The sequence below is a fragment of the Tyto alba genome, unplaced genomic scaffold (assembly GCF_018691265.1).
Source record: "Tyto alba isolate M040663 unplaced genomic scaffold, T.alba_DEE_v4.0 Super-Scaffold_41, whole genome shotgun sequence".
Lineage (NCBI taxonomy): Eukaryota > Metazoa > Chordata > Aves > Strigiformes > Tytonidae > Tyto > Tyto alba.
The window spans coordinates 4,254,746-4,282,184 of NW_024881317.1; the positions used below are offsets into that span (position 1 = coordinate 4,254,746).

Consider the following 27,439-nt stretch of genomic DNA (forward strand, 5'->3'; position numbering starts at 1 on the left):
AGAACCTCGTTGTCTCCAGGAGGAGAATGTGATGAACCAAAGGCTGAAATTTAGCCTGTGTTTACAATGGAGCTAGTGACTGTGGTAGTAACAGCACAAAGGGAAATCGAGTCCTGCTCATCTAATGGCTCTGCTGGCTTTGCAGTGTAAAGGATAACATGTAGCATGTGTTGTTTGCTCCCGATAAAATGGACAGTTATGACTCAGAGAGCACAGAGGGCAGTGGGTTTGCAGGGTAATGTAGTGCCATTTTGACATCCCTACTTCTAATCTAAGAGCCATTCTTATCGGCTCTTTTTTCAAGATCTGTACATGTAAGAATAGAACTCCTTCCCAAGGCAGAATATATCAAGAGACTGATTATCTGCTTCTAATTCCATGTGAACTTCTGAATAGCAGGTAAGATTAGATGATCGCAAAGAAAATGCAAAGTACTGAATCAGCACTTGCACTGCTGTTTAGTACAAACACGTAATACTCTGTCTGATTTATTTCTGTTAAAAGGAGGGGGAACTATTCATTAGTGAAAAGAATCAGCATGGCATTACATTTACTATGTGTTTAGGAAAAACTGATCCCTTTGATGTAGCTGGAGACCCTTGAACTTCAGAAAAGAATGTGTTAGCATGCCAGGGTATGCCTTAGTCCTGCAGGTCATTTAATCCTTTCCTCAAGTGAGTCATTGTAAGGTAAAGTAGATGCTGGGAAAAGTTCTTCACTGCCAATTAAAACAGGCTCGAAAGGTGTTGCTGGTTTCATTCTACCAGAAACTCATCACAGAGAGGCCAGTAGAGGTTGCCTTATGTACCTTGAGGCCAGATCCCAAGCTAATATAAACTGTCATGGTTCTTTTGACTTAGCAGAGCTCTGTTGCTTTATACCAGTAGCTCAGGTTCAACTTTGTTATGCTTATGACTTTTTAAAGAATCTCTGTTAAGAAATCAGGAATGATTCAGAAAGGTGTTGATTTCCACACATGTAAGGATTGAATGAATTTCAGAAGAAGCCTGTAAATAACTCTGAGAAGAGAGTTCTGACTCAGTCTGTGTAGAAAATGCATTCTGTCTGCCTCAAACATCCCTGAAAAATCAAAGGTGAGTGATAGATGTTAGCCTCAGCATTTCTCCTAGGCAGATATCTTTCATGAAATCAGGTTCAAAATAAATTTGAGGACAAGAATGTACGAATTAGTAACCATTGCCCTTGTTGTTTGCCAACAAAAATTTCCCACTTTCAACAAATTTAACAAAGAATAAATGAAGTTAATCACAAAGATATGGCATTTCTTAATTAACAACTCTAGACCAAACACTAGTCTTCTGTGGAAGAGAGAAAATCAGGGAGCTTAAAACACTTGGATGGTCAGGAAGATGGGTTGATTTCACCCTTGTCACGTGGAACAGCTGAGGTTCAGGAAGTTGCCAGAATGGGAGGGCCACCAAGTCCCATCACATAGAAGCCCTGAAAGAGCAGAAACCTGAAGGACCCAACTTGGAGTCTGAGCACTGTGACAGTCACAAGTCAGGCAAGCTGAAAGAAACCTTGGAAACCTGCCTCATTTCCATTAGAAAAGTTAACACGATTGCTGCATGCCCACAAGCCTTCTAAACTGGCATTTTTGGGCAAACTTTCCTCTGGAAGATTTTCAGCAAGCTTACGTACATTGCTTCATGGTAGTTAGCTCTTCCTTTCCTGACTTTAAGGAATACAAACTTTAGATGGGCTTATTTGCATTGGAGGAATACTGCTGGAACTTTCTTCCTAGCATGTGAAGAGTTTTCTCTGTGTGTAGAAACAACATGGGTAAAATATTTGGAGTGAAATCCAGGCTCCATTGAAGTCAATGGCAAAACTCCCATTCACTTCAGTGGAGCAGGAATTTCACTCTTTACTGTTTTGAAGTTAGAGTTACTAATAGACTGTTAAATTATTCCTGCGTGCATCAAACAAAAATGTGCTTGATGTTAATGTTTCTGCTGTGTTCAAAACCCACAAGGGTTTAAAAACAAGAATAACTATGAACTTCTGAGTAGAAATTATATTAAATGTAGTTTTGCTAGAAATAATAATGTCCCTGGAGATAAACCTAAAATAATAGACTCCACCATATAATCTTCACTTTAAGCTAAAAATAGCATAGATGGCGGTTTAATCTAAGCCATAATTATCAAACTGCTGAAGCTGGTTTTGGTTCATTGCAACTAGAAATATATGTTGTGTTTAGGCTTTGAACAGTTGAGTCCCAAAACTGGAGAGAAGCAAATCCAAGAGCATAGTCAGAAAGCAAACAGGAGCCTCTGATCTGTAGAGAAACAGCATGGATTAAAGAGTCCAACGCCATATTTAAAGGGACTGCTCCTGGCTTGCTCAGTCCAGCCAGCTGGAGACACAGTGAGTTCCTATTAATCTGTGTTTTCAGCCACAAACCGGTGACTGTTATTTTGCTAGGAAGTGACACTGGCCATACAAGGCACCTTTTGTCCGAAAGGCATTTTCCATTTCATGTTGGAATCGAAGGAAGAATGTTAACGTTTCAAGATGTTATTATTATGTATGATTTTAAAAAAATGTTTTAGTGATCATTTCAAAGTAGGATGGGAACCCCTTAACTCACTTTTTTGCTGTTGGGCAGCGTGGCACGATGGGCTGAGTGTAGGACTGTCAGTCAGGACTTCTGAAATTTCACTGATGTAGCAGGTGAACTTGGTCACATCATTTATCCCGTCTTTGCCAGCATGAAGGCTGTTCGTAAAGGCTTACCTCCACCAGAGGAGTTTCACCTTCCTATAGTGGCAACAGAGATTTATTCTGAACAGTGATTTACTCTAGCAGACCAATGGTAAAGACTACACTAATGATAGAAGGGTCCTGAGTGGGCAATTGGATGGAGGTTGAAGTAGTACTTTTCTATTTCTCAATACTTTTTGTAATCCTCACTGAATGTGTTTGAATTCTTCCATGTATGTTTATACTACACAATCTGCTGTTTCTTTAGGTGCTTTGTTTTGCTGAGCAGGTCACAATCTGTTCTTGCTGAGACTGGCACAAGGCAGTCTTGGTGCTTATTTGGACAGTGCTTGCAGAAATGAGGGCTTGATTCTGCCTCAGGCTTTTATCTGAGCATTGCTGTTACAGTCTAGACTAATTTAGGTTGGAAAGGCCACTACATATCATCTGATCCAACCCACCATTCAAAGAAGGATTACCTTCAAAGTTAGATGAGAGAGAGATTGTGCAATACCACAAATTTAGGGAAATATTTTTCCTAACAGTAGAGTTATTCCAAATTCACCCTGACACAACAACGGAATTGGCCCATCGCTAGTATTAATTTGTTGACCATTCTCTGAATATGATTATAGAGACCATATCCACTAGATTTGGGAAAGCAATCCAAAATTTTCAGTAAACACTAACTTTGATATTCTAGCAGATATCCTTCAGCTGTGCTACCACTTCTCCAGGTTCACATCTCATGAACCCTCGAATAGTTACATTTCCTGGTAGGAAAGTCCATAGGAAGCACATTTAAAAGTTTCAAACACACAAGTACTAAAACCTTTGTGAAATTAAGGCAATAGATAAATTAAAGCAACCTATAGTTTATTCATTAAACCGGTGCCCAGAGCAGTAGGTGAATGATTCTGTGGTATATGTGCAGCCTGTTTTCAACTTGTTAATTGCTAAAGAGTATCATTACTAAGTCCAATGGGAAATGAGAAACCCACATCATAACTTGATAGGTTTTTTTTGTCTTGTTTTGTTTTAATCAAACAGCATGGGAATGAGCCATGATGATGATCATCAACCCTGCGCAGGGAGGTCTCATATTATGTCTGGAGAATGGGTGAAGGGCAGGAACCCAAGTGACCTTTCCTGGTCTTCATGCAGCCGCGATGACCTTGAAAACTTCCTAAAGTAAGGACTGTGGTGATTATCAAAAATCCTACCAGGCAAGAATCCAATGTGTTATTTGAAAGTGACAGTCTAAACATTTTTCCTTGAAAAAAAAGTATGTGCATGTGTCATTAGGGTGTGCAAGTTTGAATTTCCATTACAGAAGCCCCTTGGAAACTGAGGTTTGCAGAGGGGCAGAAGAATTATGTGCAGTGGTCAGTGTACTGATAGCTTCTTAAAAACAACACCAGATCATCTTCATTTTACCAAAAAATGCCCTTGTTTGCAATGACAGAAGTCTGTGTGTAGGTGGCCGAAAAAAATCTCCGCTGAAGGATGCTGCCAGCTTTGTGCTGTGGCTTTTACTGTCATTATTGTTATTAAATAGCTTTTATTTTATGGAAACTTTACTTTGCCTGGAGGTAATTCTGATGTGTCTTTTCACTCCTCAGTGAGTGTTGGTCATAAACAGTTCACTGTAAACTTCTTTCCCACTGCATCCATATTTCAGTTCATCATATTCAGCCATTCAGGAGGGATTTCTGTCCTGCTGCTTCTTAACTCTCATGTACTATAGCAAGCACTGGAATTGTCTGAACTCTGTAATTGTGGTTGTAAACCTACAAGGCAGCAGTCTGACAAACAGTGCCTGGCACAGTGACCAATGCTTTTGTTGCTAGAAATGGGTTCAGCATGGAAGATTCACCACTCCAGGGATTAGAGGTGGGAGAGAAAGGAAAAAAATGGATGGGATATCTACTGTTACATTAAAGTCATGAAGTTGAAAAAGAAGTTGCATCTGAACTCACTCTGGTCCTTGATAGAGGGGAGAGGACAAAGTGATACTCCAATTTGTTTAACCCAGAATGATGTGAATATAGTCAATTCTGCCTTGAGACCTGGGGCCAGTGATGAGTTACCAAGAACTTTTCTATCCATAGTTTTCATCATTTAGTAGGCTTCCAGATATATACTGGGAAAAATCCCATGAGGTGATCAGCTTCCCTGTTAAAGAGAAGACAACAGCTTCTCTACAGCAGTCATCTAACACTCCAGTTCAAAGGTGCTTTCCCTTAAAGGCATATTTAATTCTTACACTCCACAGGTCCAAGGTCAGCACCTGCTTGCTGGTAACAGACCCCCGAAGCCAATACGCAGTGCGGCTCCCTCACAAGCTGCCTGGAATGCACTACAGTGCCGACGAACAGTGCCAGATACTTTTTGGGACCAATGCTACATTCTGTAAGAATATGGAGGTAAGAGCTAATGGGATATACCTGAAAAAAAGGTTGGAAGTAGAAATAAAGCTGTCAAGCACTGGGGAAGAAAAGGAATCTGTACTTTCCTCGGAACTGCTTAATGGGATTTTCAGCATGTTCAGCACTGCTGATACAAAATCAATAGTCAAACTCCCATTGACCCTTGTGTCAACAGCACACACTTATGCAGTCCTCCTCCTTTCCCCGTGCTGGTCTTGTTAATCTCCTAGAGCAGACCAAAAAACCTTTTGTTTGTACTTGGTCTTAATTTAGGGACTGTTCACTTTTGACACTGTTTTGCTGACGTACTCAGTAGAGATTGTTTTGCTGGAAGTTCAGCTGAGGTGAAAGTCTCTTCTCACAAGAGTGCTGCTTGCCTACTTCAGACTGCTACAGTGTTCTTAGGATCTGACTCTTAACTCTGTGCCAAGGAAATAGTAATGACTGCTTGTTTGAAGAGGCCCTTTAGAGATTTCTGCAGAATTAGGCTCCTTCCTGTGTGTTTTCTAAGTAACGTGATGTTTAGTCAGGATTTGGGTTCAAAATGGCTTATATCACATGGTTGGTTGGCAAAATGGAAACACTGATTTTTGGTGTCTCTAGAAGTAGGTCATTTTTGAGAAGAGGCTGTCTGACTTGTCCGCTGGAATTTAGACAGCTAAACCTTTCCTAAGGTCTTGCACATAATTAGATGTCTTCGTTCTGACCAGAGCTTGTCTGCATCCCATTTTAGATAGGGACTGAAGAAATGCGTGCTCCCAGCGTGGCCTCGGACATACCCAGAAGAAAGTCATGAGACAGTGTGTCCTGTCACCAGCACCACCTGACAGCATTCTATCCTATAGAGAGAGGCATGAAGCAGCCAGGTTTCTTGCTGTCTTTAACTACCCATGTGTATTTTTCAGGTGTCCCTTATTCATGTTCTGAACAATCTTGGGATCTTAAATCAGTGTTAAGAATATAATAGTCAGTGATAACTGAGGTTTTTAAGTGCCAAATTACTATAACTGTTGAACACATGCAAGTCCTGGGAACATGCTCTTAGTTTCACATTTGCTGTTTTATTTATTTTGGATTTGGAAACTACCTAATATAAAACAATAAGAAAAGAATCTGGGTAGGTTGTATTTTCCAGCTCCATCAAGAAAATGCAGACCACCAGGACTACTGTACTGGAAGCAGAGTATTAGAATATAGGTCTGTAAAGAAAACCCCAGATCTACCCAGGATGATTCAAGTTCTTCCACTTGTGTGGGTGTCACCCAGCTTGACTGCTGTTGGAATAGATACTTGCTGTTTCCCTTGTGCAATAAAAAACATTCTGTTTCTGGATAGTCCGATGCCTAATGAGAATGTCAGCCTACTGGTAGGTGGTCAGCATTTCTCATGCAGAAATTGCATGTCCAGCCTGGAATTGCTTCAGGGACAAATTGCTTGCCAGAATAACAAGCCAACAGGCACTGTTCTTCTCTATAAGATACAGACAGCAGGTGTTTGTGTCTCCCAAGATTTTTCACAAGTCTTATTTTTTGACATCTTTAGAACACAATGAGAACTCTGCTTTCTGCCTCCATCACTCATTTAGTATCTCCCAAAGGAAAGCATATTTTCTGAGGACTTTAGTACTTTCTAATGTAAAGCCTTGTAGAACTTCAGCAAATTAAAAACAATTTGCAGTCACTTATTTAGAAGTATTTTTCTGTTAGATACGCATTGAGAGTTAGCATTCACACTGTGAAGTTTTGGATCAAGTGTGTCACACGCCATTAATTTAAGTAAATATTTGCATCCTGTTATGCTACTCTGAATTGGCATTTGAAGGCAATGAAAGGAAATTCTTTAGAGGAAATGATCAGCTTTAATTTTTAAACCTTCAAAGTTTGTGTTCTTTTCACCTTTGTGTTTCTCATGCCTCATCTGCAGAATGCTTGTATCATAACTCTCAAAGCTGTCTACAAAAATATGAACCAAAAAAAAATTGGCACTAGTCATTGGCATTAGCTGTAGAAATTATTGGCAAATATAGCTGTCTCCTCTTTTAGCCAATGGTAATGTGGTATTTTTAATTCAATAAAGTATTAAAAAAATCCAAATGTAAAAGTAATAAACATTTGACAGTAAATATTTGTTATAAGAAGGAAGTAAACTTCAGAAAATGAGCCTGCTCAATCTTTTTATGATTACATGTGTCTACTGTCTATTTTCTTATTTAACAAAAGAGTTACATTGTAACATTTCATTGGAGATAGTTGAGCTACATAATTTTATCAGGCAAACTAGAGAACCTACATTCAAAAATGCCATACAATTTGGTTTTAGAGCAAATTTCAGAGATTAGATGAATCCAAAATTTTGACATTTTTGAGAAACTGCAGAAACTTTCTGTGCAGTAAGCTCTTTCCCTTAAAGGCATCAAAGCCCAAATTTTTAAAGGAATGTAATCTCCTTTGCTTTCACAGAGAGTCAGGTGCCTAAATGCTTGGCAGTGTCTGGACCTCAGACACTGGTCCAACTAGATAGTTAGTCCATGAATATTCAATCTTATCTGGATATTTCAGACAGCATCTCCAAAATTCTTCTTCCATGTTTGTTTTTAATGATAACTCAGATGCCGTAGTACAAAATAGTAGCTCTCAGAATTATAAGTTTGCCAAACCAGCTATTCTGCAGCTATTCTGCTCCAAATTTGCAGAACAAAAATGAAAACATATGAGGTAGGCTCAGCTTTACATATACTGTACCTCTTGACATTCCTCTTTAATTTGCTTGGACACTGCATCTATATTCTAATATACTATAATTTTTAAAAATGAACCCGTTATCAGCATGAGTATACGATAATCAGCTTAATTGTAGCTTATTGGTGTAACCTATGACCTCCAAGAAGTATAATTTAGGATCTGGTTCTGTAACATCCATGTTAAGTAAGATTTACTAGTGCACATCACCTGTGGAATCAGGCTTTCAGGCTGGATGCTTGTTAGGCAGGGAACAATCAATCTCTCTTTATTTGAAAAGCACCATTTCTATTATGATAATGTATGAATAATAAATGGCAAGCTGACCTGCCAACGCCTCAAGGGAACACAAGCCCATTTTGATGCATGCTCTGTTCATAGTTTTATTGGTTTGAGATACATCCAGGTGGCTGGTTTTGGGTTAACTTTAATCTGAGTATTAGATGGGTGAGTCCTTGCTCATCATCAGGAAAGTAAACGTTTTCATGGCTCCGTGGAAGAATTAGTTTTGATCTGAGGAATGGAATAAGATAGTAGAAGTTGGGCAGTTCTCAAGTGGGATGATTCCACATATGATAATGAATACCTCAAGACCCTTCAGTAGTTGCTTGTTCGTATCCAAGCTACATAGTTTTCTCCAGTAATATGGCAAGGGATCAAAAGTACTTTCATGTGGTGCCTTCTATTAGTCTTTCCCACTGCAAATGTTAGGTGTTGTCTGATAAATGAGAACGCTTATCTAGCAGGACATACAAATGTGCTTCTCCCATCCCAGACATGCTGCCTGTTTTCAGGTGGGAGGCTGTACCGCCATGCCCCTTGCAGTTCCAGAAGAGCTTTTGGCCCACCTAGAAGTTTGCACAGTGATCTTTACTTTGAGCAAGATAAGTTGCTTTTTGCAGAAATTAAATAGATGACCATGTCACTCTCAAGCTCTGAGCAAAATCATGATACAAGTTGTGGAAAAAAATTAAACTACAATGCACCGTTGACACTGCACAGTGCATTATCAGCGTACCCCAAACACACAGACCTTTTGGGAGTCTGGTTGCTAAATGTTGACGTGAGTCCAGGGCAAACGTGCTAGGTTGTGCAAATTACAGGAAATTCAACCTGACTGACCTCTGTTCTTCAGATCCACACTGCGCTCTAAATCAAGTATTCTGAATTCATTTGACCCCTACGCAAGAGGAAGCAAAAAGCTTCAACCCCATTCAAGCGAGGAAGGCTTCTGCAGGGAGTAGACTTTAACTCTTTGCTGTCTCCTTTATTTAGCAGTGCTGTCAGTGAGAGGAATAGCACAGATGGTTTATGCTGAATCTCTCACAGAGCAGAGATGGTGTTTCTCCACCAGAAATGCGTAAAAACGCATTGTTCATAACCTCACATGAAAATATGCTGTGTGTTTAATCAGAACACTGGGTTTATTTTTCAGACTGGCATGCCTACGAACAGAGGCTTTTGCACTGAAATTATATTTATGGAAAAAATGTGATTTCTATCTCTTGTATCCAGTGTTTGGCTTTTTGTTTTATATGCCTTTTGACTTATTTATTATTAACACATTTTTGCGGGTTTTTACATAACCATTATCTTTCAGTATTGTTTTGAGTCAAAACTGTGCTTAGGCTAAAATGGCATGTGGAGAGAGATTAGCATTGCTACAAAGAGATTATTTTTCTGAAATAGGGACGCTGTCAACTCAGATGTAACTGGGAATGTGAATTTTGACATGACAGTGTTTTTAGAAAAATTAAAACAGCTAGAATAGGTTCTACTGTTTTTTCTTAAGTCCAACTTGTTTTTTAACAAATACAGGTATCTCCCGGTACCTATAAGCTATAGGGGAGCAGCACAGAAAGAGGGCAAAGTTGATTGTAAGCCAAAGGAGACTGACTAGATTTCTGGGCTAAAATGGAAAAGGAGGGGAACTGAAAAACAAAGTAATAGAGGAGCAACAATTGTAATAATCAAGTGGATTTTACATATCCTTTCAGTTTTCATATTTTATGGTATGGTGGTGAATATAATAAAGCAATTGTGAGTCTCTCTGCGGTCTTGATCTTGCAAAGAGACTGGTGGAGTGGACTCTTGGACTCCATGCATGGGAATCAATGGGCCTCTGTCTGTTTTTTTCTTTGCAGGGCCATTTGCAAGATCCAGACAATGATAGTAAGCCCTATTATTCAGTAATGTATAGAATATTTACAAGAACATGGTAATTAGATTGAGAGCCAAGTTGTGCTCAAAATAATAGGTTGCATTGTCATTTTCTGTGCAACCAGGGACTTTGTCTACATAATTTTCCATTACACACTTTAACGTCTGCGTAAATATAATAATAATAAATCTGGAAGAGGATGGGTTTGGTTTTCTTGAGGCTTGCAGGATAGAAGCCTGGCAATTATAAAATAAAATGAGAAGATTTTCTTTTTAGAAGTAAAGGTAACAATTTACTTAATTGCCATACTATATTTTATAGTTTTCCTAATATAAGTTGTTAAAATTCAGACTATTTTCACGTTGCCTGTTTCATATGAAACTGAAGTGTCCTATTTCACTGCTTCTGTATGTTGCAAAAAGACCGTTTTCTCTTTATTTTCAGTGGAAATACTTTTTGTTTAAGAGAGAGAAAGAAAGAGAGAGAAGCAGAGTTCCTGCCTGGGCAGCACAGCCCAGTTTACAATTATTGGAATGCTTCAGAAATTTTTGTACGTGTTTCAGTTTGGAAGATGGTCAAAACACATTCTGGTGCAGTGGTTTAAAGAAAAATAAAAAGAGAGAAGGGAACCAAAATAAAATTATAAAAATACAATGTGGAAATTCAAGAATATAAAAATAATAAACTCTTAAAATAATACAGAGTGCCTATTAAGAATCAAGCACTTGAACTTGGAAATCCTACATTTCTTATTAAGACACAAGGAGAGGGAGAAGGAATTAGTGTAGCCTTGTGATGTGGCATCTACAGCTGAAGTTTGAACTTAACGAAATTAGCCAAAATACGATTGAGTATCAGCCTGAAAATAGTGTATAACAAGCTTGAAGGGCATTCAGACCTCTCCCACTGGCCTTCTGGGAACTTCCCATCTGCAAAACACTTCAAGAGAAAACTCCCATAATCTTCACAACCACATCTGAACAGCGTGTGTACATATCTATATTTTACTGTCCCTTTCTTCTCTTTTCCCATAGCCAAGAAACACAATCCGTGATTTCATTCTTTTAATTCCCACCTCCCCCCCTCCCTCCCCCCCCTTTTTTTAAGTGGACAACATTGCCTGTTGTTTAAGAGATCAACACTTTTCTTATCCTGCAATCAGGTGTTAAGGCCTGAGGAGTTCACTGAAAGTTGCTGAGTGAACATTACTCTCACTGAAGACAATAAGAAATGGATGTTACAAAGTGCAAGTTCAGAATTTCAGGCTCCAAGTTGCAAACACAGTATTAGAGAGAAGCGATCAGGTTAATTATGAAACTTTTCTGAAGCTCTTGCCCTTCCTTCATCGTGGGCAGATATCTTCTCCTGAGCTAGGTGATAGCATAACACTGTGAACTCGCAAGACTTTTCTTGGTGGGGTGTGTGTAATATGAAACTTAGAGCAGCACTTAACAGATGACATGTACAATAAGATGCTAATATAGTGACGTAGTTGATTAGCTACAGCTCTTCTAAGCATACTGGGGTAGAATTGGTAATAAGTCAAAGTACAACATTTCTAACATTTAATACATAGGAATGACTCTGTTCCGGTGCCTTGTACTACATGTTTCTGCTTCTTCCAGGTTTGACCACATAAAGATACTTCCATGATTTCTTCAGCTGATATGTCTGGTTGAATTCTCTCATTTAAGATGCTGAAAATTGGGCTCAGCAAAGCTGGAGAGCACATACAGCAAGAAAGAATTCTGGTTTGATAGGGAGCTGGATAAAGTTTATCCTTGTCTACTTGAATTTCTATGTTTCTATGAATCATAGACCCATAGGAGCTAGTTTCATGAATGCCCTAAAGGCACTGAAAATATTAATATTTAGCATAGGCTGCTAAGCCATAAAATTAGTTTGTGGACTGATTAATACTATCCAATCTCTTTCTTCTGACTATTACTCTAATTCCAGGTATATTTAAAAATGAAATAGAACTTGTGCTTTGCAAAGAAATGCTTTAGACAGTGGAGAAGGCATTTAGTTTGCCTTGAGAGCAGCAGAAATTGCTAAATTCTGTTTCATTATTTGCTTCCCAATGTACAGTTAATAAAAAAGTATTTCTCGCTTGTGCCTTCTCTGGCAGTGTGGGAGTCTTCCACTGGTCATCTGGCAAGATCCTTTCTTGTTTACTGAACTCCTTGTGACCAGCTTCATTACTAGCCCTCCATATTTACATTTCTGTGCAGTGTCCCTGCCATTGTTGCTTTTGTCAGTTTTTCTTTCACTCTGATGCATGTTCAGGAGGTTCAGTCAGGGCCTAAATTTTTGAATGAAGTAAATGTGTCCATTTTTTAGATCTGATTTTGAGTCTCAGGAAAGCTGCATGGTTTTCCAGAAGCCCTGAGCTTCTACCAGCTTTGAAAGGTTGCCCTCCTTGAAGTATTTCTTGTCAGGCATCTCAAATCACTCTTAATTTTTCAAAATACTGGTTTCTTGTGTCCCCCCCAGATTGGAACACCTTCTGGATACTGCATTGCATGTTTCCAGTGTAAAAGTAATTAATTCCAGTTTAACTTACTCACAGGAAAAAGTGAAGAGCTTGCAGTAGGCCAAACCCCTCTCAAAAGAAGGATTTTTACATTTCTCTGTCTCTTACCACCTATCCTGCAGAGCCATTCTAGAGCCCTAGGAGCAGTTTTACTATGAGAGGTGATGGCACACTTGGCAAAAGATTCCTGCTGCATCCGCTCTAGAGAGGTCAGGGCTCATCTTCCTGTCTGTAAGTGTGTTTTGGGCAGCTCTTGAATAGCCTGGGTTTGCTTTTGCTAACATTGTCAAAACATGAGAGCTCTGGATTTTTCTAATCCTTCAGTTTTCATCTGCTGTTAGAAAGACTGTTTGACTGAAGGTTATAACCAGCTAATTTAATTCAGACCTTAGACATCCAAATCTGTCTGTGGTGAACAGTATGTCATGGTAAGTTACTGTTTTGGAAGCTGACAGATATTTTGTCTTTCTCCCTGAAAGAAGATGGGGAAACATTGTTATGTTTTAATTGTAGATCAGAAAAGGTCTTGGTATGACTCCATATATATGTATATGGGCACATTTCATATGGGATCCATGTGTTGGTAGTTGGAGTGATGCATAGCAAGCCATCTAGCTCAGAGAACCAAACCCAGCATGACACTCTTCATGTTTGCTGGGTTCAGTTTGTTTCATTTGCTCTGATACAGAACATTAACAAATCTCAGAAATGAGTACGTTGAAGTTTTTGTACTGTTCTACAAGGAAAAGAGTAGCACCGGAAAGCAGCTAACTCTCAAGGACCATTTCCTTAAGAGTTCTTTAACTGTCAAGGGCCATTTCCTCAAGTGTTAAAAAAATCTTGTTGATTTTATACACTTGTATCTGATGTTGGTGACTTTCCACTCACACAAATTTTGATGAAGCAGCTGTTCATTGAGTTAATGGAGTTACGTTGATGAAGAAAATAATATAAAGGGCAATCAACTCTAAATTTGTTTGTTGACTCCAAGCAGGCAGGTTATATTGGTCCTGTTCATCCAAAAAGCATAATGTGCGTACAGGTTTCTGTATGTTCTGAAGAATTAAGGTGACCACCAGGTAGTGAAAATAGGGAAATGTTTTTGAAGAAACCTTTTCCAACTACATCTAAGAAGAGTATATGATTGTTTTTTACAATACAGTTTGAGATGCTTTCTGTCCAACAGTAAAGAGATCTGTTCTACTTTGTCATTAATTAATAAAATTACACATTATGAATTTGTGAGATTGTTTCCCAGTTTTGTTAAAATGAGAAGTTAGTGAATATTGACTAGTGCCTGAATATTCTAGGGTAGTCCTTGTGATTCTTTATCAAGCCCTCCCTTGACTTTAGAATCATTTGGACAGATAGGCAGATATTTCCACTATTGGACCTACCACTTGTTCCTTAGAGTATCAGCTTTAGAGAAAGGTCAGCATCTGGCCACTGATACATGTATTCAAACTTCACAATTATCTTGTCTGGGGCAGCACATGGCTCTTTTTCAAAACGGCCTTCCAATTTTACAGGATTCTGATTTTGAGCATTTTTCATCTGGTTTTCAACAGCAAGAATCTCCACCTGATAGCGGTGGCAAACAACAGTGCTTGCCTCCCTTGTAATCCATTGTAGACTGTCAGTTGTTTATGCACCCAAAATTAAAGGCAGCGACAGTGTAGAAATTGGGGGCATTGTTTTTCTCACCTGCTTGTGTAAAGAATTCCTTCTCAGAAGCATGCTGTGAGGCTCCAAGAACACATGCATAGTGTTTTGAACAGGAAGACTTGTGTAAATTGTGTGTTTATTGTACTTAATAGGTGTTAATTAGGATTCTGTTTATAAGCATATTTTCTCTCACGGTTAGCTATATGCCAAGCCAAAACCTTGGCAAAAGAAAAGAGATCTGATACTTCATTGAAAGCCAGCCTATTTATAAGCGTGCCTGTGTGTTATGTGGTCTCTTGCTCCTCTTCCTTAAGGATATTTACTCTCTCTAAGTCTTTCTTCATATTCCCCTCATTGGTTTCATGGTGGCCTAATTCTGCTGCTAGAAATAAGAGGTTCCTCTTTCCAGAGGGCAATAGGCAGCAGGAACAAATTCATTCTCAGGAGAAATAAGTGTTTCCTTTTTTGGAAGAATCCAAGGTGAGGGAGTGAATGTGTAGGGAAAGAACTAGCTTCTGTAGAGTTGTAACCTGATGGGAAGGACGTCTTTATTCACTGGATTCTCTTGATGCTTTGGAGATTTAGAAGCTGTCCCTTCTAGGTAATAATCTGAGGCTTTGAGTCAGGGGAGTATTGTAAGCCATTTCTTCTCACTGAGACCACATGAGGTCATTGGGCAGAATCATGCTGATTTTAGTAACAGTGGTGATGCAAAGCTAACCCAGAAACTAGCAGATTCTAGACTTACTGCCTGTGGGCAAAGAGCTGGCTGAACTAATTCTGGCTTCTCCTCATTTCCAGCTGCAGCACTGAGTTAAAGAACCTAAAATAGATTACTTCCCTAGAGCCGCATGCGAGTGGTCGTAGCGCTTCACACGCTGCGAGTCTCTGCTGGCGCACATGGGGGATGGAGTTACCCGTAAGGTAAACACTGTCTTCAGAAACAGTATGTGTTGTGAAAAAGTATGAAAAGCTGTGGAAGGTGGGAAGGCCCACAGCCAGACATGTTCCTGGGAGTATCCCAGAGTTGTTTCTGGTTTTACCCTGCAGTTTAGCTAGAGGAGGCAGTGTGAGCCTGTGGCCGTGACACTCAGCAGAAGGCTGCAGAGCTCCGAGAAGCATTTTTACTTGTCTCCCAGCAGACTTTCAGCAAGACATTTAATCCCTTTCTGTTCCTCATCTTCCCATCTATAACAGAGGGATAAAGCTTCCTTTATCTCCAAGCTCCCAGGAGTCTGTTTAGACTGCAAGTTCTTTGAGGAAGAGAAAACACCTGGCACAGTAAGGCCCCTTTCTCAAACAGATGCCATTATAATACCTGTAATCGGAAGCGTCGTTCACCTGCCGAGCAGATATCTCCTAGCTTGGGAGTTTCCGGACTGTGACCTCTCTCAGGAGTGGTTTCCAACAGCTGTGCAGACAAGTTTTCCTATCTTCCAGGAATTTTTGAGAGTCTAAAATTTGCACCTTTATAAAAATTCCATTTGTATTTTAATTTTTAAATTTTATTATTTATCTCTATAAATTCCTTAAGGGTTCAGCTGAACAAGCATTTCAATTTTTTTAAAAAAGGAAATTTAAATTTTTATTGAAATACTACTTTTCAACAACGATCTCACTTTTTAAAATTGTATTTTGCTCTTGGAAATATGGGAGCTGATCCAAAGATGACCTTTCCTCATAGACAGTTTCAACAAATCAATATTTTTCCAGTCAAAAATATCTATCATTGGAAAATCCTAACCAGCACTTTTTGATTGCTGTAGGGAAGACTTTGCAGGCAGAGACCTGCTGTCTAAAAGCTGGTTGCTGAATTTACAATTAGCAGTAATACAGCTCTTTTGATGGCTTCTTCTATATCAGTATAAGCTCTGAACTGCCACTCATATATAAGCAACTTCCTTTCAAGTCCTGCCATTTCTCACTTTGATATTTCCCCACAAAGCTGGCTATTTAACTATTAAAAAGTCAGTCACTGAGACTGGGGTTAGCTATAGGACTGTTTAACAGGGATTTTTGTTTGTGTTTCTATTGTAGCTGAGGAGGATATATGATCTCTTTTGAAATGAGCTATTAACATGATAAAACATCTTGGGAACATACAATACCAAAGCTGATGGTTTAATCTTTGCTGGGGTATCTGAATGCTGTATTAAATGCAGGGGACTGCACTAACGAGTGTTTGAGCTTTGTAGTGGTATGGCACTAGAACACAGAGCTGAAGCGCAGTTACCAGATTTTTCTGTAACTGCTTCCTGAAGTATGCTTTGCATTTAGTATTCTGAATCAAACACAGGGATACTATAAAAATCCTGTGTTTTCCATAGCTCAGAGATGGGAAATTTCAGAAAGGTTGGTGTTACTAAGACAGTCTTTTCCTTTATTTATCTCCCTATAAATACATGTTTGTGTGCATGAGTGTGTATACACGTATATATACACACAAATATATCCATATATATATGTATATATACACATAGACACATGTATATGAGTATTTGCACCCGCTGGATCCATAGGCTGGGCTCAGTTCTGAAGTTCTGCTGGTACAGACACAGAGTTATCTGTGCCCATTGCTTCCCCCAGGCCAAGGCTCATACCTGGGCATGTTATCTGGCTTTATCACCATCCACGTTCTTTTGGGCTATGGAGAAATTCTGGCTGGCAACCAAAATTGTACAAAAAGCTGCTTCATTTTTATGACTGTTTCCTCCACATCCCCCTTCCTCCTCCCAGTTTTACATCAAAGAGGAGAATTTAGCCCTGACTAATTTTCATGCAGGTTACAGTCCAGGGACTTGAAGCTGAAGCTTAACAAATACTGACCTTGCATAATACACAGATATTTAGCAATGGTGCTCATATGTGTCTAGAACAACTTCTTTAGGGTTGTAGTGAATTCCATTACATCTTCAGCCAGAATGTCTTTCCAACAGAAAGCAGAAGCAGAGGGTTTCCTTCTGTAACCACGGGGCAAAATTTCTGTCTGGGTCATTAAAGAGATCAGGCTGGAGGGTTTCTTGCCACATTTTGCTCTGAAGCTTTGTGGTTATATGTAAGTGAGAGGCTGAAGCCTAGAAAAGTGGAAATACTTGCTATCTGCACCCTTCATCTCTGAAGCTTTCCTTCATTTTATGTTTCGGTATTCCCCAGCCCCAGTTTGAAAGGAGGCATTGCTAGTAGTGCTTTCACAAGATCACTGTCTACAACCATCAAGGGAGAAGAGAGAGTCCACATTGTCAATTAATTCCTGAACTTGGCTTAACACTAACAACATTTATAAGTCACCAGTACAATTATTTGTAATGGCAAAGAGTTTAGCAAGTGTGTCATGTTCCTAGACTGGATAGACTAGATAGACTGTAGCTAAATGTAGCATGTCCTGCCACTGTGGCTAGAAGCTCCTATGATACCTTCCAATTAGGTGTGTGACATGCTTTTAACATATCTTAACTGTTTTTAATACTTTTTAATCATACATATGTATAGTCTTAATATAAAGAATGAGCCATCGACTTTAGATCCCAGTGAGTTAAGCCAGGTGCAAGGGTGCTGTAGCTTTACAGCTAGGAAAACAGGCATCCTCCTGGAGCTGTAAGTTTGGCATTTTGGGGGAAAGCTCATTCAGTTTAAACGGTTTATTGCCTAGATTATTGCTTTTTTCTGTAACACTTGTGGACAGTTAATTGATGTACTTTTTTATTTTAGTCCTCTCCAGGAAAGGCAAGGTTTTGGGAATCTGGGAGTTGCAGTGTGGAACAATTGATTTGTCACTAATCTCTGAAATCTCTGGCTTGTCAATTCTTCTGCATCAGTATACCTATCTGTAAAACAGTATGTGATGTCCTTATGGCCAATTGGTGCTTAAGTGCTTTCAGAGTTGTGGGTAAGCCACTAATTAGTCACAGTCATTTAGTCAAAATTACTGAAGACTGATATTTTCCCATATGCTCTAATAGTTCAGGGAAAATGTCTTGAAAATTCATTGATTTAGGCTTCCCTGGTGCATTTGCTGTTGTTTGTTTGTTTGACGACTTTTTGTGTTGTGGTTAATATAGATGTTGCTGAGTTGTGCTGTCTGCTTCTAGTTTTTGTGAATGTTCTTTTGGTTTAAATAGCGCAAAGTCTTCTTTCAAAAAAGAAATGCAGATATAAAACAGGATACAGATACTGCTGCAATAACTATTTGTTTCAGAATGTTCTACATCATCACTCTTGGTATTTGAATTTATCTCGTCTGCACCCTCTGCCATACAGTTCTATTTTATATAGACATACCAACATGCATGTACACAAAACACACATGCACCCACAGTCTCTTACATTACATTCTGAAAGAACCATGAGGTTGAAGCATGTTGACTCAACTATTTAATGAGGTGCAATAAATCTTGACAAGACCAGCTGGCACTAAAGTCGGGCTTCTCATCTTTTTAGCATTACATTGAAACGTGAACAATAGTGGAAAGAAATGTAACTCTTCTTTTTCTTTTTTTGATACTCAGATCTGTAGCACTGTATTGAAATCATCCACTTTCATGGAATGCAAAGCACGGTGGATGCTGTGGAAAATGTTAACGTTGTAAAGGCCCTTTTCCCTGGTTCTTTTTCTCAAATTCTGAAAACGTATTGATCTGACAGATCACGCAAGTGTGGTCAGCACTAATATCTCTGCAACACACATTGGCTGAGCAGAGCAGCAATGTTGAGTAATGATACCCAAGATGTGTTTCAAGTCTGGTAGAGAGATGTGCTGTAGCTCTTGCTGCTTTTGCCCTCACATCTCACTTTTCACCTTCTCTAGCACATTGGTCTCTAGCAGCTACTTCTCATCCCCAAACCTTTCCTAACTTTGCCCCTGCCTGTCACCAGGCTCCTCCCCTGCTGCGTGGCACACCATGAAATCCTTTCCTCTTTCTCATTCCACACTAATGTCTTCTTCTCCCAATGGGCATTGCTGGCTGATTACAGCTACCACCAGGTCTGGCAGGGCTGACTGTTATTTGAGCATCTTTTTTGAAAATACAAGTAATTAAGCAGCTCGGACATCTAAGCATGTGGCATGGTTCCAAAGCACTGATCTTGACCTCCCATATAGGATTCTTTTTTAATGGACCAGATTTATTCTTGTGAAAATAAATCTGCTTAAATAATGCACTTCTTGTTTTGGGTGGGTTTTGTTCCTGACAGTGGCATCCATCAATCTCTTTCATGTTTGCAGCCCAACCACTTAATGCCAGTCTATCCTCAAAAAAATAATTGCTCCAAAACCAACTAGATGCCTCTGGATTCACTTGAGAAAGACTGCCTGGGCTTTGAAGTGTATCCCATAATGATAGCTGACATCTCCAAAAGTAATAACTGCACCTCGTTGCTTTGTGATTACAGCATTTGATGTGTGCTGGGCTCTGGTGCCTGGTGGAAGGAGATACGTCCTGTAAAACAAAGTTGGACCCACCTCTGGATGGCACTGAATGTGGCGCAGACAAGGTAATCAAAATGCTCAGTAGCAGTCACTTTGTTTTTACCAGCATTGTCTGTGGAATAATGTTTCCAAGATGTTCAGTATTTATCATAAACCCATATTTTATACTGATTCTGTTACAGAAACTGCTCAATTAACAGCTGGATTGGGTTAAATCTTTCTGATTTCATGATATGTGTATTTCAGTAGCCTCTGGAGACCTCAGTAGTCAAGTTCTTGTGGTCTAGGCTCTTCTGCAGACGTTGCAGGAAAAACCCATGCCTCACTCTGCTACGTGCACAGACTGAGCACCCTGCAAGTCGTGCTAGGTAGTGGCTCGCTCCTCACTTCTGTTCATTGCTGCCGGTCGTGTTTCGTGAGTGAGGTGTTTTTTCAGTGTAAGCTAAGGTAGTAGTGGCTATATTTGAGGTAGAAAGTGTGGAGAATATTTAGGCTGACATTTGGGGAGTGGAGAAATATGGGGAAAGAAAAAGAGGCGAATTAAAACCTTTATAGTTTCTAAAAGTGGCTCAAAACATGTTGAGCTCAAATTCAGTGATGTTCAGTTATTTTTGAAGTATCATTTGATGTACTGTATGTATATACTCGGTTGACTAAAGCATATATGGACTTTCCAGAATCCAGGTTTATGTAGAAAATTGTTACAAAAACACAAAATAAACTCTTAGATTAGTGGATCTCCCTCCAGTGAAAATCACCATTTCAGTAACTGGCTTCAATGCCATAAGGGTGGAAGTTACTGAGGCTCAGCTGCTGCCTCCCAGCTGACCTACTGTGCTAACAGAAGTTGACTTAAATGAATGTGTTTAACCTCTGAAATGGGCTGTGCTAGATGGTATGTGGTTCATAAATGTATGTGGTTGATTCTCCCAGTGTGGCTGATAACTTGCTACATTACGAAGGAACTTGACTGATTTGGTAACTGCCAGACCATACTTACTGGTTTTGGATTCTAACATTTTTGTATGTTGTATGATTGTGGAGGTGAGAAAGGGTAAAATTTAAAAGTTTGTTGCTAAAATCAAAGATTAGAGACCTCTTCTTTGCTTAAAGATAAACAATGACAAGAAAAACTGGGTCCTGGAAAGCATGACAAGGAAATAGACAAAAGATTTTTAGATACATGTTTTTCTAACTACAGGGGTCCTGGTGATTCTTTCATAAGACTGCTTAGCAGTGCTTACTCTATCATATCCTGGACAGAGCAGGAGAACAGGCCAAGTTTGCTGCTTGGTCAGGAGCCAGCACAACCTATTAGAACCAAAGGTTGTTTGGGGCTTTAGCCAAGTTAGGTCCAAAATACCTCAATTATTTTGTACATACTGGGAATACTGCTGATGAAGACATTGCTTTGGGGTATAATTTCTTGGACTCAGTTTCTGTGAAGAGTGTGGCTTTAAGTCTTAGCACTTAGGTAATTATCTGCTTTATAAAGCAAGGGACTCAATTCTGTGATTATTGTGTTTAATGACAGAACTCCCTTCAGGGGTTTGTTGAGGGTGACACTTAAATTTCTGTGTTTCACCTCCTCCCTTTTTCAATCTCCTTCCTCCATCTCACTGAAGCCTTGAATGTCTAGAAACTTAAACATAGGCTTGTTGTAATCTCTAAGGCATCCTTTAGAGTCCACCTGTGCAGGAATGCTTGCAAGACCGGGGCTTCCTTCCAGCCTGTGCTAACACAATTGCATTTCAGTGGTGCCGAGCTGGTGAGTGTGTCAGCAAAACTCCCATCCCTGAGCATGTGGATGGAGACTGGAGCATGTGGAGTCAGTGGAGCATGTGCAGCCGGACATGTGGCACAGGAGTGCGATTCAGACAGCGGAAATGCGACAATCCCCCGTAAGTCTTCACATCATGCTGATCTCTTATTTTGCATGTAGCACTTAGACAATCCTTGATGCAAGAGTACAGGGAAGAAATAGGCAGCAGAGCTGTACAGGGGACATGAGAGATTTCTTGTTCACAAGAAGCAAAGACCAAGTCAAAATCCTGGAGTGACTCAGAGTGAAGTAGGTTCTGTGGAAGTGGTTTGAAGGGTTACCATTGGAAATAGCCCATTGCAATGATTCAAACATAGATACAGTTGAATTAAAAATGTGCAGTTTGGCAGAAAAAATGATGCTGTGTTTCCTCTCCAGCACTGCAGTGAATGAGGAGGGATTGATCTGGATCTACAGACCAAACTGAGCCAAAATGTCTTAGAAATCATTTTGGCAGCGAGTGTTGGCTCTGGGCTTGGGAAATGATAGAGTGGCTGACAGTGGCCATAGTGTCATATAGCTGTGTTGGTAAAGCATCTTGAGATATTCTGTACATCAGGATGCCCTGCATATGAAAAAGGAAGTTTTCCTGCACACAGAGGGCAGTGGGTACTGCTTAGCTCCTGCACAGTGACTACAAATAAGCCCATACTCTCTACTCAGGCTTGGATTTTTTTTCTAATTCAGAAAGAAATTTAAGTGTTGTTATCTCCCATGTGCCATCCTCATTCCTCAGGTCAACTGAGGCACATCTGTTTCTTATGGGAGGCCTGAACAGGTTACCATGGTGGCCATTTAACTGACCACCCCTGTTTGTGTGCATTATAACTTCTGAGATGAGTGAGGGTGCTCCCAGTCTTGAGAGCAGCCCTCCAAGTTGTGTATCTCTAACTTTATTCATATTTTAAGGTTTTCTCCACAGACAGAGGAAGCATTTCTTTTTAAATAGGGGCTGAAATTCTGGCTAGCAACATAGTCACTTTGAAGACATGCCTAGATGATGGATAGGCACACACTGGCTGCTGCTGAGCTGTGTTCATGTGAAAGGGATATTTTTGTTTATTCCTCTCCTTAAATAATGCTGAAATGCAATTGCATGTCTATAACGTCCAGACTTGATTTTTACCAGCTCATTTTCCTGAACAAGGGATTGAGCTGGTTTCTCTGCTGTCAGCTACAAAAAGTCTCTTTAACCACAGTGCTGACCAAACCTAAATCCATTCATCATCGTTCCTTAAATTACAGGAAATGCTCCCTCCAAGATTGCACACTGATTTTAAAATTCTCTTGCTCATATACATTCTTGGCTGGGGATACACACGTGATCTTCTTTTGCTTCAAATTCCTGGCGTCAGCCCACTTCTGCAGCTGGTTTATTCACTGTCCAAAAATATTGGCTAAGAGATTTATCTTTTATTTTATATATATTTGGTCTTGGGATTTTTTTTTTTTTTAACTGGAATCTCTACTCTTGCCAGCTGACTTTTGAGCCTGTGAGACTATCAGTATTTTAAAACTGGTTGCTTCACTATTTGATTTGGTTTTTCCTCTCTGTAATTTCTCTGAGTATTTGCATGCATTGCCTCCAAATGGTCGTAAGGCAGTGTGTCATGAGCCAGTTTGCATGTGCAGACTTTTGAGTTGTCCTGCCTTGTGTTCTTGTCGAGGCTTTGGACTGTTGTTGTACAGTGGGCTTGAAGAGAAAACCACTGGCTTAAACAGAACACCAGAATGAGATCTCTACCCCTTCTCCAGTCCCCCCTTGTCATGTAAAAAGGTTATGGGTATTTAAATGGGCTTTAATTTCTTCAGTTCCATTAGTGGGTGGATTCTCTTGTCATAAATACAGTGGAAGATGGCCATAAAGTTGTCTACCAGAAGATCTCGCACAGTCACTGTTTCAAGCATGTGTTCAGGGTAGGCTTGAATTATACCATTTATTGGAAAACCCAGGCAGTGCTAGAGCCTGTATTATACAGGGTTTAGGACCTGGGATTACAGGGATCTTTTCCTTCAGATTCATTTGCAGAATCTGATAGAGATGATGGCCAAAGTCTAGGCCTCAGCATTTAGAAAGGTGGAAGGGACACAAGGATGAAGCCACAAAACCAGAATGAAACAGGAAAATAAAGGTATGAAAGGTTACCTACAAGCACTAGGTAACCATTTGCTTGAGACTGGAGAGAGTTACTGTCACTGTTTTCCTTCATCTTGCATGATGAATACCCTCAGTATCCCATTTAAATGTACCAAGAGGCCTGTAATACTGAAATACTATTACTGAGGTCAGCTAAGTAAAAGATTACTGTCAGAATTTCTGCATTGCCTGCACAAACAGTAACAGAGCAGAGCATAATCAGCATGGCAGAGCTGTCTTGTCTGTGCCTCTGACTGCCTGTCCATGTCTGTTTATCTGCTTGTTCCTGAACAACTTGAATAGATGCTATATATTTCACTGGTGTTTTACTAGAGTTAGTCTAGTAGAAAGCAGCAACATACTACCAAATAAAGTATGATGCTGTTGGACAGAGGAGAGCGGAGGTGGGAAGGTCTTGTTGGGTATATTATTTTTTGTGGATTACTGGGAGTAGCAACATCTCCCAGATCTGTAGGATGCTCTGTTGTTTTGTGGCTAATGAGATGAGTGCATCCAGTTCTTTAATTATGGGAGAAACTACATCAGGAGGAGGCAGTTCATTTTACTCCTTAATTAGGAGAAGGGAGGTCATGCTGCTGAAGGGCCAAGCAGAGAAGAGCAAGCCAAAAGGCACTATGTTCCTGCAGCTTCCACTGACTTGAGGTGGTGGGTGCTCAAGAAATCTCTTTTCTCCTTATGGATTTGGATATTATTTTTCTATTGCCAGTGACCATTATTACCAACAGTGAGAGCTGCTTGCTGCCAGTCTGTATTGGCAAACTCATAGGAAGTCCCTCACAAGTTAATGACATTGTAAGATTAAAGCCAAAGCAACTGCTGATGGGTACAGTAAATACTAGTCCTGCTATGTCTCCTGTTCCATGACCATCAGCTTGATACCGTGCTCCTGATAGACCACTCTGCTACTCTTTGCGTATTCTGACTGCTTTCTTTCTTGTTTTTTTGTTTTTTGGGTTTTTTTTTTTGTTTTGTTTTGTTTTTTTTTCCTGTGCATGTACACACAAACATGCACAGTGTCACTGATGTTCAATGGCTGTAGCCAAAGAGACGGTGCTGAAACCAAAGTTTGTGTATCTGATGTCTTCATGTGAGTGTGGGAAGAAGCCTGCATCATGCTCTGGTCATCTGGACTGAGTGTCTGTCTCATCCAGTCTAAGGCAGCAGACACAATCCTCCCAGAAGATTCCTGCATCAGTCTCAGCACATCTGCTGCCTTCCAAGTGTCTGTGGCAGAAAAGAGGTGTTAGCAGTGCAAGTAGGCATTTGTTCAGCCTGTTCTTCTGGTGACTCCCTGTGATGTTACAGCATCATTGGAGATCAGCATTTCCATTTAAAAACAAAGCAATACAAAACAAAACACTCTGGGATTAACGGAGCTACTGTAAAAATTTGATCTAGGCAGAAATTTGGCATAAAGCTCTTCTATGCAGAATCAAATGTTTCTGTTGCACCAAATGCTGAATTCATCAAGTCCAGCACAGCTGGGAAATCGAAGACCCAGTCCTATAGCCAGCATGTAAAAAAACAGGGCAACTCTTGCTAGGACCAGTGACACAACTGAATTATATACAGTGAGGGCCCTGGTTTCTAATTAGCTGAGTGATATAACCTGATGTTAATGGCTCTTCTGGGAGGGAGGGGGGAAGAAGCTTTTGGAATGAACTGCCATACTGCTAAAAACTGGAATTTGGCTGGAGTTGCTTTTTATAGCCATCTGTTAAAGAAAAGTAAGAATATGACTTTATCCATCTTTGCTGATTACAGCTGGGGAGATAGGTGTGTGACAAATTCAGGAGAGTATCAGTAAGTAGCTAATGAAATTATCTGTTAGGATGGCTAAGTCTTTTGCTTGCTTGGGTTTTTATTTGTGTTTTGTTTTGTTTTGCAAAGAAAATACAGGCTATTGTTGAGAGTTTGAGTTTTCCTTCTTCTCTGGGGAATCATAAATAAGAATAAATAGATTTTGCAGGTGCTTAATCCTGATGTTGGATTAGTGGTCTTTCCTGCATGTTTAAAAAACAAATGTGTAAAATGGCATGTTTTTCATGGATAGAGATTTTTCTGCTGCACAGATTTGTGTCTGGGCACCCTACTTATGGTACAGGTTATAGCTACTTCTGCATCATTTTAAGTCCAGACTGCTGAAGACAGAACCTTAGAGGACGTGCTGAAGAGATATTTGCTGTGTCCCCATTGTTAAGAGTGTTTGAGGCAGGGGGCAAAGCAAGTAGTTGGGAAGAGAAAGGTGAAACACTCTGGGTTGCCTGCCTCTGCCTTGGGTATTCGGTGTGACCCAGGGCACAGTAACATCAACTTGGTGCCTCTTGGTCAATACTTAACTTTGGTATTTGTGATGGAACCACAAATGATCTTCTGAACTGCCTGACTGTGCAAATATAAATAATACTTTAGACTTCAGGTGTCATGCTCAGTGCACCTTCCAAAGCCTAACCCTCACAAGTCACCATCAGTTAAGAAACATGTCCCACGTCACACAAAAAGTTAATCAGAGCTCAGTCCTGATGTCACAGCAGAACCCCAAATTTGGGAGTACATTACTTCAAGTCCTGTTCTGAAACTGCTGGTACACACACACATTCTCTCTACTCTTTCTCAGTCATTTGTCTGCTCCAGCTGAAAATAGAACAGGAATTAAGTCAAAGAAGAAATTTAGTTCAGCAGTGCAAAATTAGTCACGTCCCTTGGTTCGTGACCGGAATACAAACAGTTAAACACTCTAGATCTTCTAAGAAGGCTGCTCAGTGCCCACAGGTGAATAGCATTTTGGATTACCTCTTATCTAAAGTGTGCAATGTATAGGTAGCCCCTATTTATTGATCTGTGTATGGGATACTACAGAAGAACATGCCTCTGAAGTACTCCAGAGCATCTGCTATGGTAAGCCAATTATAGATCCAGAATGGAGCTTGAATGATTTTCTGTCAGAGCCACTCAGAGCAGGATTTGCCCTCCAACAAGGAACATCTTGAGAGGAAGGATCCTTCCTGCTATTTCAAGAGTTGCCTTGGACAGGGAAAATTAGGCAAGGTGTGTCTGTGAGACGCTGTGCTGTTCTTGCTGACCGTGTTTTGTCTTTCCTGCAATAGCCCAGGGCCAGGTGGAAAGAACTGCCGGGGAGCCAGCGTGGAGCACACTGTGTGTGAGAACTTGCCCTGCCCTAAAGGTGTGCCAAGCTTCAGGGACCAACAGTGCCAGGCCCATGACAGATACACCAACAAGAAGAAAAGCCTCTTGACAGCTGTCATTGTTGATGGTAAGTTTTTTCATCTTCTCTAAATCCTTGCTGTTCTTTCACTGCAGCTTGTCAACCCATCTTGATTTTATCTGCAAGACTCCCATTTGTTGGTGAGAAGGCTACAGTACCTTCCCCTTAGCTACAGCTGAAAGACTGATTACAATTAGTTGTGCTTGGTGCTGCCCTGCTGTTCTTTTGGCCTTCTTAACAGAAGATAGAGCTGTCAGTTCTTTACTCATCTTTTTGCAATGCTGGGGGAGAAGTGCCTTACCTTGATTCCCAGTCAGAACAGGCAGGTATTTGGGAATGGGAGTTTAAACATTAAAAAGTCCAAATTAATTTGAAATTGAAAAAAAAAAAAGATTCCCTGGGACATTTCTGATGTGTGTCAATTCTGGGCATTTCAGCATGATTGCTTATCCTACTTACATTCCTTTAATGCTTCCTTTGCTGGATCTTGCTGTGCATCTACTATTCAGCCAGATGTTGGGGAGATATTAACAAGGAATTGTAATAAAGGCC

General features: G+C 40.0%; 1 protein-coding gene across 2 annotated transcripts in view; it reads left to right on the forward strand.

Moving 5' to 3' along the window:
• Positions 1-27,439, forward strand: part of ADAMTS17 (ADAM metallopeptidase with thrombospondin type 1 motif 17) — a 196,731-nt gene that overhangs the window by 89,514 nt on the left and 79,778 nt on the right. For both annotated transcript variants that reach the window (XM_042804283.1, XM_042804282.1), the window contains exons 9-13: positions 3,778-3,918; positions 5,003-5,153; positions 19,645-19,746; positions 21,437-21,582; positions 26,769-26,935. In XM_042804283.1, the coding sequence (XP_042660217.1) occupies positions 3,778-3,918; positions 5,003-5,153; positions 19,645-19,746; positions 21,437-21,582; positions 26,769-26,935 (707 nt within the window). The remainder of the gene's footprint in view (positions 1-3,777; positions 3,919-5,002; positions 5,154-19,644; positions 19,747-21,436; positions 21,583-26,768; positions 26,936-27,439) is intronic.